This window comes from Rhipicephalus sanguineus, chromosome 3, assembly GCF_013339695.2.
Source record: "Rhipicephalus sanguineus isolate Rsan-2018 chromosome 3, BIME_Rsan_1.4, whole genome shotgun sequence".
Lineage (NCBI taxonomy): Eukaryota > Metazoa > Arthropoda > Arachnida > Ixodida > Ixodidae > Rhipicephalus > Rhipicephalus sanguineus.
Window position 1 is genome coordinate 177,046,945 of NC_051178.1, and position 17,814 is coordinate 177,064,758.

At 43.8% G+C, this 17,814-nt stretch overlaps 1 protein-coding gene across 2 annotated transcripts in view; it reads right to left on the reverse strand.

The window, feature by feature from the left end:
* The window catches only part of LOC119387718 (proprotein convertase subtilisin/kexin type 5), a 41,726-nt gene that overhangs the window by 11,960 nt on the left and 11,952 nt on the right, over positions 1-17,814 (reverse strand). For both annotated transcript variants that reach the window (XM_037655196.2, XM_049413623.1), the window contains exons 6-13: positions 16,624-16,896; positions 15,285-15,474; positions 13,476-13,635; positions 11,316-11,468; positions 9,954-10,066; positions 6,068-6,167; positions 2,556-2,741; positions 603-826 (exon numbers count right to left, since the gene is read on the reverse strand). In XM_037655196.2, the coding sequence (XP_037511124.1) occupies positions 603-826; positions 2,556-2,741; positions 6,068-6,167; positions 9,954-10,066; positions 11,316-11,468; positions 13,476-13,635; positions 15,285-15,474; positions 16,624-16,896 (1,399 nt within the window). The remainder of the gene's footprint in view (positions 1-602; positions 827-2,555; positions 2,742-6,067; positions 6,168-9,953; positions 10,067-11,315; positions 11,469-13,475; positions 13,636-15,284; positions 15,475-16,623; positions 16,897-17,814) is intronic.

Consider the following 17,814-nt stretch of genomic DNA (forward strand, 5'->3'; position numbering starts at 1 on the left):
GTTTAGGTTACGCAGCGAGAAAAATTTTAATACCAGCAAAAAAAAAAATCACGGTTTTGCCACAAGGGCGAAGCAATGAATGCAACAGCAACAAATTGGAATGTTATGCGAAGTAAGGCTAGCAGCTCACTCTTTCAGATGCAATGTTACATAACTCTACAAAACCCTGGAGTAAGGGAATACGGCTGCTCCAGGGAGCAAAGTGGTTTTCATGCTGTCTATCGTCTCAATGCGAAGTAAGCGCTGAGAGCGCAGCACATACAAGGGTATACGAGCTGTCTACAGATGTCTGTCGAGATAGAGTGTGCGCCAGCGCTCGCGACCACGCCCTTTTGATCAATGTTTGCATTTGCTGCTCGAGCGATACAGTCCCCCTTCATGCTGGCCATTGTTCATGCCAGTCTAAAGTATTCTTTCATTGTGCACAAATTTTTTTCATTTTTTTCGCTGTGCTCACCAAAGTTTCAGTCAGCTTAATCTGTAAGGCACCAGTGTAAAGGTTATGAATGATCTTGAGAAATAACTGATTACACTATCACTTTATTGCACCATACGCCGATTGTGCTAAGCTTCAATTACATCCATGGCCATGGTGACCGCACCTGTGCAGTGGGAGCAGGAGGAGTGGCACTTGATGCACTCGGGTCCAGCAGCGGCTGTTTGGCGCAGATAGGTGCCACTGGGACATGGCAGTTTCCGGCACGTGGTGCGATGAAGGGCATATCCGGAGTTGCAAGTCAGACACGACGCTGCTGACGCATTGAAGCATGCGCTGCACCCAGCGTTGCAAGGTACACAGGTCTTGGTCGCCGAATCTTGAAAGAAACTGGCGACACAAAATGGGGATAAAAAAAAACATGAGGTGCAATAGAAACGTGTGTACTTCATTTACTAATAATGAAAAGTCAACTGTAGTACAACTGCTAAATGCCCTTCTGTCAGCGGTCGCACCTCTGGTAGCTCTTGTTAAGAGCAATTTCTTGAATCAGTTCTGGAACGCAACTGAACATCCTCCTATTGCTTTTTTGATGATGTGTGTCTCGGCATGTCGCATCCAAGATTTTTCAGCATGTCATGGGCGACCATGCACAGGGCCTATTCCCGAAGGTCAAGTTGACAAGACACACAATCTGAGTCATCACCCTTTTCTGGTAGGCGGCAATAGCAGCATTAGAAAGTGACTCTTTTGTTCGGAAAAGATGCTCAGTTTTGTGAGACCTTTGTTTGATGCATTCACTCACAAATAAAATTTTGCACTGAGGCCTATGTGAAACTAGGCTCTTTACGCAACACAAAATTTCGTCACAGTTAACTTTAAACTAGGAGTGTGCGAATATTCGAAATTTCGAATATTTTTCGAATAGTGTTTGCTATTCGATTCGATTCGCACTGAAATTTTACTATTCGAACTATTCGAACTTCCTAAAGACAAATGCAGTCAACGTCCGGTTGAAAGTGACCCCTTCAGATTTTCAATATGCTTCACCTCTTTACACTCTCGTATTGCAGCAAAGCTGCCTTTCAAGCTCCGTTACGGTTGAACTTAGCCAAGAGACAAAGTCCGGTTAGAAAGGTCCCTAGATTTTCAATATGCTTCACTTCATCACACCCCCCGTATTGCGGCAAAGCCGCCTTTCAAGCTCCGTTACGGTCGCACTTGGGCAAGAGACAGTCAACGTCTGATTTGAAGTGGTTTCTAGATTTTCAATATGCTTCACCTCATCACACCCCCGTATTGCGGCAAAGCTGCCTTTCAAGCTCCGCTACGGTCGCAAATGTATTAACTCAAGAAAACGCTGGTTCCAATAGAGATGAAAGATGTGGCAGAGTTGGGGGCTCAATTAATGCTGTTTTGGATCTGAAATTTGGGCAGGAAGTCCGAAAAATTGGACGCCGAAGCTTTTTAGCATCCAAAATTTCAGATGTTCTTATATATCGACGTCTATGAGGCAGATTTGTAACTTCGGACTTGAAGGAAGCACACCCTTGTCCGCCACATCAGTTGGGCTTCCACAGAAGTTGAAAGAGGAGGAGAGGCTGAGGAAATGGCATCTCTGCCTATCATGTGTAAAGTGTTGTCGGCAACACTTTGGTTGCACCAAATCATGTACATAAATACAATTCGGCCTCTACATTGCCTCATTCTTGATAAGAAAGGCAACTATGAAATATGACCCCACCAGCGCTTCATCAACCTAGCGAAAAGAAACACATTCATGTTGCTATCTCACAAGAACATACTTAGGGATTCTCTGCAACTTTTTCTGTAATTTCACTTCGAATTATTCGAAAAATGTTTGAGAAATATTCGAAAATTATTCGAAATTATTCGATTCGATTCGCACTCAATCTTTATTATTCGAATTCGCTTCGCACCCAAAATTTTGCTATTCGCACAGCTCTACTTTAAACATAATTTTCTGATGAACATAAATGATCTTTAATAGAAGATGCTAGTAGAAATGACTAAATAAATCAACACAATGAACAAATGTCTGTTGTTCATCATTCAATTGGCAAGCATTGGTAACAGCGAGGGTGAAATTGGCTCTCACCCTGGTGGACACTCATGGATGCATTGTCCTTCGTGCAGAATGAGCTCAAAAAGGCAGCCCGTGCAATCAGCGCGACCCTGTCCCTTGCAATGGCTGCACGTGCCGTGGCAAGGCACACACGTCTTGTCGGCATCTACATAGAATCCCAACAGGCACTCGCTCGTGCACCGTCCATGATACCAGAACCTGACAGAAACAAAGGGAATAGGTAACAGAGAGATTGATGCAAACTGGCATTTCATTCATTCATCAGACATTTATTGACACACACACACAGACGAAACAGAACAGAACAGAAGATAGCTAAGGCATCGGGGTACAGTAGACTCTCGATAATTCAAACTTTCGGTTAATTCAAACAAATCATAAATGTGTGGTTGGACCGCTATGTTTCTCATGTATTTTAAGGCCACTTAATTCAAACTGCCCCAGAAAAATTCGGTTAATTCAAACTTTTTGCTTGTCTATACCTAGAAATATCTGCTGCCTTTGTAGCTTCTAGCCGAACATTTGCATTTTCATGTCACTAACAGTCGCAAATAAAGCTGATTGACTACCTAGAAAACGGACAGACTAGCCCAACAGCAGGCATAAGCAATCGCATACTGAATGAGGAAGGGGAAAAAAACAAAACAAAAAACGAGACGGTCTGGTCTTAGTCTATTTGCAATGCCCACGAACTATAGGTGGTGCGCCATGCTTTTCAAGATGGCGCCAGGAGGAGGGTCAACCCGTTTGTTAGCATAGGAACAGAAAGTACGTGCGGACATACGGCCCGTGCCACTTTCACCGGATGAAGTCATGAGCTGCACTGAATTGGATATGAGACTAAAATACTTCCCCAAACCATGGAAAGTGCCAAGTACTCACCACCTAATTATTCGCTGCGGTGTGAAAAGTTATATTTGAGCTCCGTTACCGTGCATAACGATGCTTCGCGAAACCCCGTGCGTGCTACATAAAACTGCATGAACTAAAATTGACGTATGAGCTGAACAACACTCCGAGGTAGTACGTACCGAGCCTGCCTGACGGATTTGCCGCAGTAGTAGGCCGCCAGCGAGTAGCGCCTTCGCTGCTGCACGGGACCGCACGTTTAACGTGGTGATGGTTTGTAAACATAATACGCCGTCGTCATTACTTGCGCAGTCGGGAACGCGGAGTTACGTCTTCAACGGAACACGAGCATTTAACATCCCATTCAGAAGCGCTTGTGTCACAGCCATGCTGAGACTCTAGCCGTGTGCAATTCACTTCACTCGCATGTTGCAGGCTCAATCAGCACGATCGAAACATGAATATCGAAAAGATGCACACGTATCGTTTTCGCAATGTCGAAGAAGTTAGCCGAGAGGCGTGGATAGTGGCCGTGACTGCACGTTCCATCGCTCTAACCATTTCGCTTCGCTGGTCGAGCTCGAGCGTGTTGGCGGCATGCGGCGCTCCATAATATCCACAATAATTGTGATACATGCAATGCACAAGAGGAACTATGCTTTTATTCTGATCTCGCTCAAGGATATTATACATTAAATACAATATACGAGCGTGAAAGAACATTAACGCACGAGGGGACATGAAGTGCAACTTGCTCTTCGTGAGTATTAGCAGCTGATCGTTCATCGTCGCTGTCACTCTCGGTGCTTTCACAGTCCTACGTCCAGTGAAAAATCCTCGTCGTCAAGATGGTTTCTTTCAACATCACTGCTGAATGCAATCTGAAGAATTTACTCCGCCGAACGACTTCGACCACTCCGCGTCACCAGGTTTACAATTAGAGAAACGTCTGGGCGCAGAGAACATTTTGCCTCAGATCAGCCAACAAGCAAATCGCTTGCAGTGTGCTGCCACCTATCAACAAACGTACAAAAACAAGCGGCGCAGCGCTGGCTATGAAACCAACACACTGGCGAAGGACGGCGTGGAAAGCGTTCGCTCCACGGAAGGCGTGGAGCAGACGCGTCCTCGAATGATTGAAACGTCTCTCGCACGCGCTTTGCTGACGGAGGATAGAGGCCCTATTTTAATGTATTGACAACTTGAGATCGCTCAGTTTTAAAAGAGTACATCGCGAGCCCGCGCGACCTCCCGTGTACAGTGTTATGGGATTCATGCACTGCAAGAAACACTGACCAATGCTATATGCAAGTAAAACAGGGTGAGCTTCAACTGAATATGTCAGATGATAACATTTAACTAACCTACGTGGCTACAGAAAGCCTCGCGATGCTGGTAGTATGCATACGCTGTGGGCTAGCATTGAAAGCGCGAGTTGCCACGTATTTTCACGAAAATTTCGCGCCTCGCAAGAATGAATCAGATTTCTCGTGTCACGGTTTGTTCACTGATGCAGGGAAAATGCAAAGTCGTAGTGTTCCTTCCTTGCCAACGCGTTAACACTGAGGTTAGCACAGCCGAACAAGGGAGCGACTGCGTAGTGCTGCCATTTTGTCGTCTACTAACCCTCCTCGAGAGGACGCTCCTGAATTCCGCTTGGCGGCGCGACAGTCTATGAGCATTGCGAATTGCGTGCCGAACGCTTAAAGTCACTTTCACCGCAATACATTAGTGTCATGCGAGAAAGAGTCCTAATTTTGGGAAGGGGCTACCAGTCGTCGCAGGACACAACACATTTTTGTCCCTTAATTAAAGACGCGTGCACACGTTGTATAATAACAAGTACGAGTATAATCAATTACATCTAAAAACTTCACTGGCAATCATGCAGAGCTGTTTATGATGTTGCTGTGGCCGTGAGAAGCAATAAACATAACAATGCTAGTTGGTATGGTGCCCCGAGTCATATTTATGAGAACTTCTGATAATTCTAACAAAATTCTAAGGTCCACTCGAGTTTAAATTTTCGAGAGTCTAGTGTATCAGAGAACTGAGCAGTAACAACAGGTGTTCTGTGATTGTTGGGGTTTTACATTCCAAAACCATGGTATGATTATGAGGGACGCCGTAGTGGAGGGCTCTGGAAATCTCAACCACCTGGGGTTCTTTAACGTGCACCTAAACCTAAATACGTGGGCCCCTAGCATTTCGCCTCCATCGAAATGTGGCGGCCGCGGCTGGGATTCAATCCCGCGAGTGATATCATGAATCAACTAAGTGAAAGGTGTCCTTTGACCTAATGCTCCCGAAAGCACCTGGGCTACAAGAAGACCTGTAGAGTGGTGTTCCACATTATTTTCTTTCTTTCTGTGATCTGCACCTAATCTAAGTTCACGTGTATTTCCAAGCGCTACCTGATTAGAGCTCAGACGTCAAATTTGGGGATTCAGTTTGAGACCATTTCAGAGAAGAGAACATCCCACCTACAAAAGCCGCCGTAGCTAGTTTTCTCTTATTAGATTTCGTGTGGAATAAAGTCGCACAACCATTAAGAATTGTTTGAGCTCATTAGCAAAATTTTCACGGATCAATTCGCCCAATGCTACTTTATTAGAGAGCGTTATAAATGCCGAAACTAGCAAGGACAATGTCACATGCTCGATCGTCGCACTTACTTGCCAGGCTGGCAGCTTAAGCACTCATTTTCGCTTGAACCATAGCAAGTTTTGCAATTTTCGTGGCACTTGTAGCACTTCCCGTGGAGGCTGTAGTAGCCTGCAAGAAAAAGCAATGTGCTAAACAATGCGGCCGGCACATACACACACACACACACACACACACACACACCAATATTTTGTGTTGAAGAAACAATAAATCGTTTTTCCACAATGTTTGGTAATACATGCAACATCAAGCAAAACAGGATGCAAACGTACGTGCATATAAATCCCATTGCTGGTGCTACCACTCATACCTTGCGATGTAACTTGTGGGCGTGCTATCACCCCCTGTAAAGTCGCTTGCGCATCATGGCGCACGCGCATCTCGCGGATTAGCCGTGGTTAGCATTAACAGCCGCTGAGAGAGGGGTGGCGCTGCGCTCGTGCGATGTAGGCTTAGCACAGTGGCGCCGGCAGCGCCGCCTGGAAGGTTAGGCGGGCGTACAGAAAACAGCAGCGAGTCTCTTTAGGGCAGCATGCGTGGATGGACGTCTCCCACGGTGGGTCCGTGGGGGATGATGCCGCGGCTCGTTTCCCGCAGTCCCCTTGTGGTGAGTTGAACATCGGCAACACCACATTCGCAGTGCATTGTATGTCTTATGTTGTCTTGGGTGAAGGAAGGAAGACGGCTTTTCAAGGGCTCGTTTTTTTTGTTAGACACAATATTAATGAGAACTAACAGACGATAATGCCTTGGCATTATGGTCTGTTTGTTCTCATTAATATTGTTGTCTTGGGTGTGTGTCATGTTTTTCGGGTATTGCATTGGCATTGTATAAGGTTACTTAGCGTGTTACTAGTTGTGTATCAGATTCGGCCCAGGCGAGCTCGTCGTATGCAAAAGGAGGTTAATAAATGTTCACGTGTTTGTTGCCCGACGGCATGAACTGTCTCCGTGTGTTCCGAGAGCGGCGCTCATATCTTCAGACCCCTCAAACTGATGTGAAATTGAGTTGAATATTGGGTAGGCAAGACAGTTCATGTTGTAACCTTATTTATGCAACTTACTCACATGAGCAAATACAAAATTATAAAGCACTTTGCACTATGGCAAGATTAAACTGTTCACATAAGATTCTACCATATACCGGGTGTTCAAAGTTAAGCTTTATGGTTTTTTTTTAATTAGGCGCTGGAAGGCACGCGAAGACCACTTGTGCTAATAAGTTATGTGGCCAGGGGGACACAAAGTGAGATGATAATTATCGCTGTCAGCAGCCCAATTAACTAAAATTTAATAATTAACTTTTTACTGGCTGCGGTAAGTTGGCATGTTTATATTGAAAAAATGTAGGCAGTGGTGTTTGTACACAGTTTCAGTTGGAAGATTTTTTCTAGCACGCCTGTGTTCCGAGATATCCGGCTCCAAAGTTTAATTGTCTTTCGCACGATTACGCATGCAAGAGGGTGAGGGTCCGCGCAAAGCTCCTCCCTAAAGTGACGCATCTGTTGCGTGTGGTGTTTAGTGTGTGAAGAGGGTGGAAGCGTAGGCATAGGTGATAGCAATTACCCTTGCCCTCTTCGGCCGGCGAAATCAAAATGTGACAGCGCGGTGCGCCATGAGCCTTACGCATGATCCTGATGAACGCGATAACAGGAGACCATTTTTCGCGACGTTTTTTCGTGACTTTAGATCACACTGAGACATCTTCTTGTGAACGCGTTAGCAGGACCGTCCTGCACTAGGGTGCCTCCGGTTAGAGCACAGCGTCTCTGCATTGAAGGTCTACCAAGGAAATCCACGTGGAGTCCTTTCGAGCTAATATGGCTGCTTCTGGCGTGAGGTATTCTACCAAAGTAAAAGTAGACGTGGTGCTTGCAATGGCTGAAATGAATGGCAACGCTTCGTTAGCAATGGAGCTTTACGCGTCTCGCCACCCACACCGTCCCCTTCCAACAAGGCCCACTTTCACAAACCTGTTTCGACGCTTCTGCACAACAGGCTCTGTCCACCTTCCGAGACGGACCAGGAAGGCAATCGTCGATGAAGACTTTGAAATCGACGTTGTCGCGTGCGTAACCTCGATGCCAGAGCTCAGCATCCGACAGATTGCCGATCAGTGCGGTCGCAGCATCGGAACAGTCACAAATGTTTTAAGAAAGCACAAGTTCCATCCATATCACGTTTACCTTCATCAGGACCTAAATGAGGCGGACTTTGAAAGGCGAGTTGACTTCTGCAATTGGGGCCTCATCAAAACTGATCAAGAAAATGACTTTTTGCACAGAATAATTTGGACTGATGAAGCTCGGTTTTGCCGAAATGGAAGTGTTAATCTTCACAAACGCCCATTATTGGGCACAAGAAAACCCACACTGGTTGAGGCAGCACAAGCATCAAGTTCGCTGGAGTGTGAATGTGTGGTGCGGCATACTCGGGGACAGGATCATCGGACCTCACTTTTTTGAGGACAACTTGAACGGAAAGATGTACACAGAAGAAATATTAGGTGTTGTCGTTGATGACCTTGTCTGCAGTCTTTCCCTGAATGACCTGCGCCAAGTATGGTTTCAGCACGATGGAGCACCACCACATTTCTCTACCAGGGCGAAGAACTGGTTGGACAGACGTTTTCCACAACAGTGGATTGGGCGCGCAGGAGCGATGTTTTGGCCACCAAGATCCCCTGACCTTTCTCCGCTCGACTTTTTCCTTTGGGGCTACGTTAAAGATCGAGTTTATGTAACAGAGCCCAGCGATGTTAATGACATGAAGGACAGGATAACATCTGCCTGTGCGAGCATTCCTGCAGAAGTACTGCGCCGAGTCATCGAGTCGACGCGAGAGCGGTTTACGCTTTGCGTTGCTGCGGAAGGCAGGCATTTTGAACACCTTTTGGGGCATTGATGTCTTGATGGGTGAAGTCTTTTGATGAGATTTGTGCATGACCAAAAAAAGCTTATGCAGCAGCAGGAAATATGCGTTAGCAAGGATAAAACTGTTTCAGTTATTAATGGCGCAGTTGTTGCTCTTGATTTCAATAAAAGTTACAGTACTCGGACATCAGCAGTCACGCTATTCGCGTAGCCCAGGCAAGGACCACGCAAGCTTCTCTAGTCATTATTACGCACACGCACTGGTATCCGAATTCTCCACTCGCACCATTATCTCGGCATGGCATCTGCCACTATCGTTAGAGGCTCTGCGGTTGCGTGTTACGACACTGGTTGCAAGGGTTCTTCGATTTTTGATTTCGCCGGCCGAGAGGGCAAGGGTAACTGTTATCATCTCTGCCTACGCTTCCACCCTCTTCACAGACTAAACGCCGCACGCAACAGACGCGTCACTTTAGGGAGGAGCTTCGCGCTGACCCTCACCCTCTTGCATGCGTAATCATGCGAAAGACAATTAAACTTTGGAGCCGGATATCTCGGAGCACAGGCATGCTAGAAGAAATCTTCCAAGTGAAACTGTGTACATACACCACTGCCCACATTTTTTCAATACAAACATGCCAACTTACTGCAGCCAGTAAAAAGTTAATTATTAAATTTTAGTTAATTGGGCTGCTGACAGCGATAATTATCATCTCACTTTGTGTCCCCCTGGCCACATAACTTATTAGCACAAGTGGTCTTCACGTGCCTTCCAGCACCCTATTTAAAAAAAAAAAACCATAAAGCTTAACTTTGAACACCCGGTATAATTATTCTAATTTAAACTCAATTATAGTACGAGAGTGCCTTAGAAAAAAAAAAGAAAGACGCAGCGGTATGAGTGCAGATATTTTATAGTTGTGCTTTTAGTAAGTTGCAGCACAGTAGGCTATTGTGACGACAGAGTGAAGACCTCATTAGCTCTTGTCACTGCAATGCATGGAATGGCCCAATAAGTGCTTACCATCACTGCACCCAGTGAAAGCCAATTTGCATGTCGTGTTGTCACTTTTGTAGCCTGATACGCAGGACTTGCAGCTTGTCAGAGATGAGCATTCCACACAAGGTGCCTTGCAGCTGTAATGGTGATAGAGAAGAATAAAAAAGATATTTGAAAGTAACGCAGCATATTCCATCATAGGGCTAGTGACAAAATAAAACTTTTTGTACTGGATGTCTGCAACCTGCCTCTCAAAAATGACGCAGTCGAAACACAATGTGACACTTTTAGTTCAGCAATGATACTGATAGTTTTTCTTGAAGAACAAAATTTATGTAACCTAGACGGACACATGAGATACACAAACAAATAATTATTGGGTTAGCCAAAAAATTGTTCCAGAAGAAAAAGCTTTTAACTTTGAAATGTCTCAAATAAAAGCATAGCTACTATAATATTTAATAAGTAATTTGTGTGTTGACTATCAATAAGAAAAAACTTGCTACAGTATACAAACAATGCCTTGAAGTTTAAATAGTCAAACTCTGTGAAGCAAAAATGATGCTATATGATATTTTGCAAATTTAACTAAACTCAAATGCCCATAATCCCTTTTTCCACCACCAAGAAAAACTGCTTAAGCAAATAAATTTTATGTGTGGCTCAGCAAAAGCAACCAAGCCCAAATCTGCTTTTAGACTTCGTATAAAGGTGTCATATTATTAAATTGCAACATTCTCTTAAGCTTCTTACAAGAACTCCAGGCTACAAGAAAAATATTTTGGCAGAGCCCATTCATATGATGACAGTCTAAATTATGCAAGAGCATTTTCACAGTGAACACACATTCAACTTCCATTGCAGCCAATTGAGAGGAGCATACCAGTTTGCCCTTTTTGTCTTCGAGAGTAAAATGCACTGCGCATCTCTGGAGACCTCGTAAACCGTACATGCGCAAGTTGCACATGCGTGTTGATATTGTTGTGGCACAACAGTGCAGTGCTTTACCACTCTAATGCTTAACAAAATTCGTTGCTGGGCTTGTTGGTTCATAATCTTAAACACTGGATAGCATGGATTCAACACAGGACAAAAAAAGAACACTGAGACACAGCGTTTGTCCAGTGCATCAGAGTTCTTTCTCTGTCCTGTTGTCCTGTGTTGAATCCAGTATTTAAGACACTCTAATGTTGCACATATTCCATGCCCCTCCACAACTGTTGCACTCTCCATGCGCAATCACTGCATCGAGGTCACATAGACAAACTAAAGCGGGATCACATAGCCAAAGAAATGCTTTGACATTTAAAGAAGCCTATTAGGTAAATGCTCCAGCTCTCAAGCAATACTGCTACCAATGAAGCATATTCAAAAGGGCCTACAAACCTGCGGCAAAATCCATCCGGGCCGCCGTAGTATTTGGGAGGGCAGTGTGTAAAGCACTGCTTATTGTGAGACCAGAGCCCATCAGGGCATGTGACACAATCCTGAGGCAACGGGCCAAGGCATGAGCGACACGTGTCATGGCAACGACGACATCTGAAACAAATAACCACAAGTCAACTGTAACATCCCTGCTTGAACTGTAAAAGAGTTGAGTGTTTGACGAGTTGGTGTTTGGACATTAATAGCATTGTAAGTAGTGCAACGAAACAGCACAACTAAAAGGAAAAGGTGAACACAGGCACATAATTTGCACCTGTGTTCGTCTTTTCCTTTTTGTTGCACTGTTTCGTTGTGCTACTTAGTATGATATTACTGCTTGGACTATGTTTACTGTGTTTCCTCGCTTATAACCCACCCTTGCATAAAAACCGCATCCCCAAATACGATCTGTGGTTAAATAAAAAAAGATCCCCACATATTACCCACACATTTCAATCAGGCAGATTAATTTTACATCTTATTAGAGATGTCCCTATTGACTATGCTCGAAGATTTTAAACACTCATGTTCACTCGGTTTCTGTTGCTAGTGTCAGTCCCCGGTCCTACGCAGCCTGTCCATTTTCAGCCGTCGCTGTCACCACCGCCTTCCTTGCATTTCCAAGAAGCCATCTTTATTGCATTGCCGTAAAGCCTTGCCACGCAACAAAATGCCTTGCACACCGAAATTTACGTTTAACTGGCACCCCGACTTTAGCTCTGAAATTTCTGTATCTCTTGCGTGGGTTATATGCCGGAAAATGGGGTATACTACATTGTCAAGTTAACCTTAGTGCTTGGTCAGCAGCTTTATCTAATAGGCTGCCAATGTTCCCATACCCATAAAAACAATTTGTTGGTTCTAGCATTGCGTATTAATGGAAAATGATACTAAATGACCAGCAGCAGTGCATGCACAAAAAATGCAGAATGACAACATTAAAAAAAGTTTTTTCAATTCATATTTTTTTGTTAATTAGATTAAAATGGGGGGCCCTGGATGGCACCCACAAATCAACATGGGCATTAATGTTTATTATTTTGTTTCTGAAACTGAGCCTCACCCTATAACTTGACTGGTCAGAATAAATGCACCTGCCCAAAAGTTAACTCCAGTAGTGAGCCCTATGGTAGCGACATCTGTCTTGATGGTGCTAAGGTGCAGTGAATGCATTGAAGACACATTACTTCCCGCTAAAAACGCCTATTTTCAGCCTGCCGTAGTAAAATATACAAGTGACAACAGGGCCCAAAATAAATGCTTATCCTATTTACTTTTTTCTATTGCACATAGTTTTTGAAGAAAATTGGCTTGAGTATTGCCAATGCAGTGCAACTGGATAAAAAAACGTATTCGCAATAGCCGACCCTCAAAGGCAATGTCATCACTGTTACCATAGCAACATGGTAATGTGATGCTAATGATGACAATAAGTGACACCTTCACTCAATACAAAAATCTTATGCATAAGACACAGTTTCAGATGTTTTTGACATTTCTGAGAACTGTATGCACCACAGAATAACAACCATGACTCACTTAGCACAAGCTTTACACAAAAACTTAAATGCATCTCTCAATGAATGTCGATATTATCATGATTTGCAATCAAGCAATGTAGCAACACATCACAATTCTTTAAAAACATTATTAGAATCTCTACTCATTCTTCATTCTGAAGCTTCCACTGCTGTGCCGTGATTGCATGATGCCAACACAGTGACGGTGACGGCATAATCTTGATAGAATCATGGGACTGTGATTACAATGCAATGACAAACAAGGACTAGTGCCAATAGAATGACAAAAGCAGTGTGGCAAGCATGACAATGGGATCATGTTTGTAAAATGACGTCAATGTATCATGACAGCATAATGACAATGGAATGACATTTGTGGCGATACAAAAGTCAAATGACGAAGCTGCACTGACGAAGACAGAATGATCATGACAGCATAACAAACATGAGTGCACACCTCAGTGGCCCAAGCTAGTAGACGACTTAAGTCGCTTGGTCGGCGTAAGAGGCAAGATATACAGAATCAAAATGCCTGAAGCAGGAGGCAAAGAATGAGAACTGCATTAAAATTTTCCGCTCGCAATAACTGACATATGCTTACATTCTCTCTCTAGGGGACGAGTATGTTCCGTCCGGACAAGAGCCCACACACGTGTTCCCCAATCTGAAGTAATTTTTCTGGCATTCCGTGCAGTTTGATGATGAGTTCACACACTTTGAACAGCTCAAGTCACACTCTGCACACTGTCGCAGATCAGAGTCTGAAAAAGAAAGATGAAAGCATAGGTTTCAAGGCACTTTCACCAATCTCCGAGGAGTTCAAAAGGACACTGAAGGTGAAAATTAGTCATAGATGTATTAGTATATCTCCGTTTTACTGTATACTAAAAAAAGACATTCTTGTTACAAGGTGAGGCTTTAGAAGTTGTAAAATGTGCAGGAACAAAAGGAAAGGTGGGAACTGTACGCTGAGGTTCCTGCACCAGCTCGCCGTGACGTCGTGAATTTTGATGGCGTATGCTCAGGCCTAGCTAATTTTTTTGTTGGTTAACATGGACTGCATTGTATTAATGAGGGAGTCGAAAGTAAAACTGAACTTATCAAGCTTTGAGGCTTTTTACTGAGCCACGAAAGCTTAAATATATACAGTTGATTATACTGAACTGCATGTCGTAACATTGATGTACAGATGCTGGGGGTCTGGCGCAAAATTAATAACACAAAACTATGACAGCCATCTCCTCGTCAAATAATCAACTCATTACACCAAAATTAGCAAACATATTGAGGACAGAAGAAGTACTTCATCAGTAGAGGCTAATGTAGTGTTTCTCTTTAGTGTCTCATGTGAGAAGCCAGAATAGGCGGCGACTGTAAACAGACAGAAAAAAAAAAGAAAAAAGGAAAGGCAAGCAATGCAAAAAAGACACGACACAATAGGAAATTAGAACACACCACAGTGCTATATGTAAGGTGTTCAAGAACAATTACCGACTAGCAAGTCATTGATTTTTCTAAAGGCAAACAATGTCTAAACTCCCCCAACCTAAATAGAAAAATAGATGACACAAGGTTCTCCTGTTGTATTGTACAACATAAGTAGGAAAGTCCATGCTTGTTTTGTATGTAGTACAACATATCCTTATGTACAGCCCTTGACACACAGACAGGCTAATCAAAATTATGTAGAGTGCACCCACATTTCGAGGTGGCGTGGATATGCAAAAAGCGGAACATTCTTTAACTAGACTGTTTGCATAAAATATTTTACACACAAGTGGCAGTAAGCTTCTTTGCTATTATCTGTTGCGTGTAAAGGTGAACTGCTTCGGTTTTGAGTTACGATTTTTGGCACCTCTGTAACTCAACAGCTATAAGTATGAGATGATGTTTTATTATGTGCCAAGGCATTTTTGAACTTTGAATGTTAACGTAGCAACTAGCAGTGTAACATGTCGGGACACAATTTTTCACAGTGCCTGAGATGATGCTCGAATTAAAAAAAAACACAAAGAAATCTGGGGTTTCATATGCGAACACCATGACATGATTAACAAGTATGCCATTGTGAGGGAGAGGGACTCAACATTAGGTCATTTTGGCCAGCTGGGGTTTTCTAATGTGGACTTAGAAGTCTAAGCACTAAAGTTTCGCGTCTAATTTCACGTCTACATTGATGTCCTTGTGACAGCGTCGTGAAAGCATCCGAATTTTCAAGCATTCCGAAAAATTGGCAATTGACTGTATTTTGCCTTTTTTTCATGCGACCCATTTATAACAATTATCGGTTATAACAAGGGAATTTTTGAGGCACTTAAATATTGTTATAAGTGGTTTCGACTGTTACTGAAAATGGCAAACCAATCCTCCGTGGCTTTTAGAAGCCATGTCAGAACTGTCAATTCCCCACCTGCATACGTTCCATCGGGGCACTCGTGCCAGCAGGAACCCTCCGGTGTCAGGTGCCTTCCTGGGGGGCAGGACAGGCAGTTGCTCTCAGATGGGCCATAGCATGTTGCGCAGCTGTCGTAGCAGTTCTCGCATGCGAAGCTTTCCCGGCTCATAAATTTTCCCTCAGGGCATGTGTCCACACAGCCACCCTATTTGAAATGGGACGCGAAGATATTGTGAAAGCATCATGTGAGCACATTGGTGAATTACAAGATGTTTCCCATTTTCACACCCTAACTACTTCTCCCTTGTTATATTTAGTACTCACAATGTCTAGTGCAACTAAACAAGAAATCGTGATGGCCAGAGAGAATGCTTAGCACAAGTGCCTTGCAAGTTTCACAATGTCACTTTTCTTTTCTCACAATGTTCAAATATATCAACTGGGCATTGGAAAAGATTAAGGTTGTTGAGGAGGCGGCAGTCCCACAAATCGCAGTTTAAGATAGATTCAGATTTCTGTATTGATGTTACCGCAAAGACTGGGCCTGCACGAGTTTGCATTGTTGTTTTCACCGACATGTGGAAAACTATGCGAGCCTGTCAAAATCTATTTTTGAATTCGCAGAAAGAAACCTTAACTCCCGGTATACGATGGGAAATCTACTATGAGTGCATCCAGCAACGAAAAATGGGAACAACATCATCATGGATGTGGACAAAGTGTGTCAGCTATAACACATACTATTCTTACTCTGGCATCATGAACTTTGTTAAGCTTAATTAGAGAAACTTTAATGAGGTTTGGGCACTGCAGTAGTGCAAAAGGCACATAGATCACACGGTGTTGGTTGTGTCCGGAGTATAAAATGAAAACAGTTAAAATTTCAAGCTGGAGGCTGCAGTGCTTTTCTTCTCAGCTACACATGCTATGAGCTGTAATAACCACAAACGCCTCTACATAAGGCACAGTGCATGCAATGTCGTCAGCCATGGCAGGTGAATTTCAGTGATCATCCAATGCGGAATGCGTGATGGAAATGCACTGCAAAGCAAAATATGAAAAGAGAAGAAAAAGAAGGCTCCACATGTTAGAAGGCAAAGAAGGAATGCCACTTGCAGGTACTAGACTAAGCAACAACTTCCGACAGGGGCACTTGCTTTCTGCTAGCATGGTACCAGAGCCAGTTCAATTTCTCCTATCTTTTTCAATAAAAAGATCAGTTTGAAGAACTGCTGCAGTGAAGCACAACACAGATGAAACCTTCCAGCATCCATCAGTGTATAACCAATATTTACAATGAGGCCTGGTGATGGGTCGAGAGATGACTTGTCAATAATGAAAATTGGCAGCGTACCTGTTCTCCGACGTCACATGGGTTGCGTGCCAGGCGACTGCCGCTTGCCTGCGCTGCCCCCGTGTCTCTGATGATGTATGAGCTGTGCGGTCGTGGACGCAACTTGATGGGGTCTGTGTCAGTGCCGTAGAAGATCAGATACCAGTGCTTCAGCTTGCCGGGGAACAACGAGCGGCGTGGCCCGTCGCTGGTGATGATGAGGCGCCACGTGCCAGGTGCCGGTTCGCCCCAGAAGTGCACCGACATAAAGGGCCAGTTGTTGAACGTGTCCTCCTGCATGAAAATGAGTGACATACACTCGCACACATGTCAAGAGGTGGGTGGGGGGGTGCACGAAAGATTCCTGTTGGCTCGTGACTGCCAACGGACAGAAGGGCAGCAATACTTGCTTCCTTCAGGGAAGGGGATGGGACCAATAAAATAAAAAGGAAAAGAAAGACATGAAAGAACATTACTTTCTAATCTTGAGGCTCAAAATATGAGAAAGAGAAGACACATTCCTAAAAATACTCATCAGGGCACTTCGTAGGAATGCATCTGCACAAATTTCAAATGTTATTATAACTAAAAAATTTTTTCGTTTTACTGCAATGGGCTGCTGAGAACGCAGTAACAAACATATAAGGCCTCAACTCGTCCGGTATGAGGTAATTACAACATTCTTTAACATAACCAGTCTAAAACAGCAACTCTAAGCTTTTTTCTTTTCTTGCACCTAACCCCCTCAGATGGAGGACAGCACAGGTACCTATACATACACTAGACAGTTACGACATCCACAGCATTTCCTTCCTACTCCCTAAAGAAGTTTAACAAAACTTGAAATTCAGCGAGATGGTGCATAGCTGATGGGAAATTTTGTGAGCGAAAACAAGACGATTCACCAGAACAAGAGAGACAGGACGGGCGCTTCCGTCCTGTCTCTCTCGTTCTGGTGAATAGTCTCGTTTTTGCGCACGAGATTTCCCATCCCTAAAGAAATACACAATATGCATGTGCTTGTGGAACATAGGTCATGTCTAGGCTTGTGCAAATATTCGAACACTTCGAATATTTGAACGAATATTACAGTATTCGAATTCGCTTCGAAACAAATTTAAATTCTAGGAAATTTCGAAGTATTCGAAATGAACGAATAGACATAGATAAACCGCATGTAACCCCCTGTAAAGGTGGTTTCACTGCAGTGGA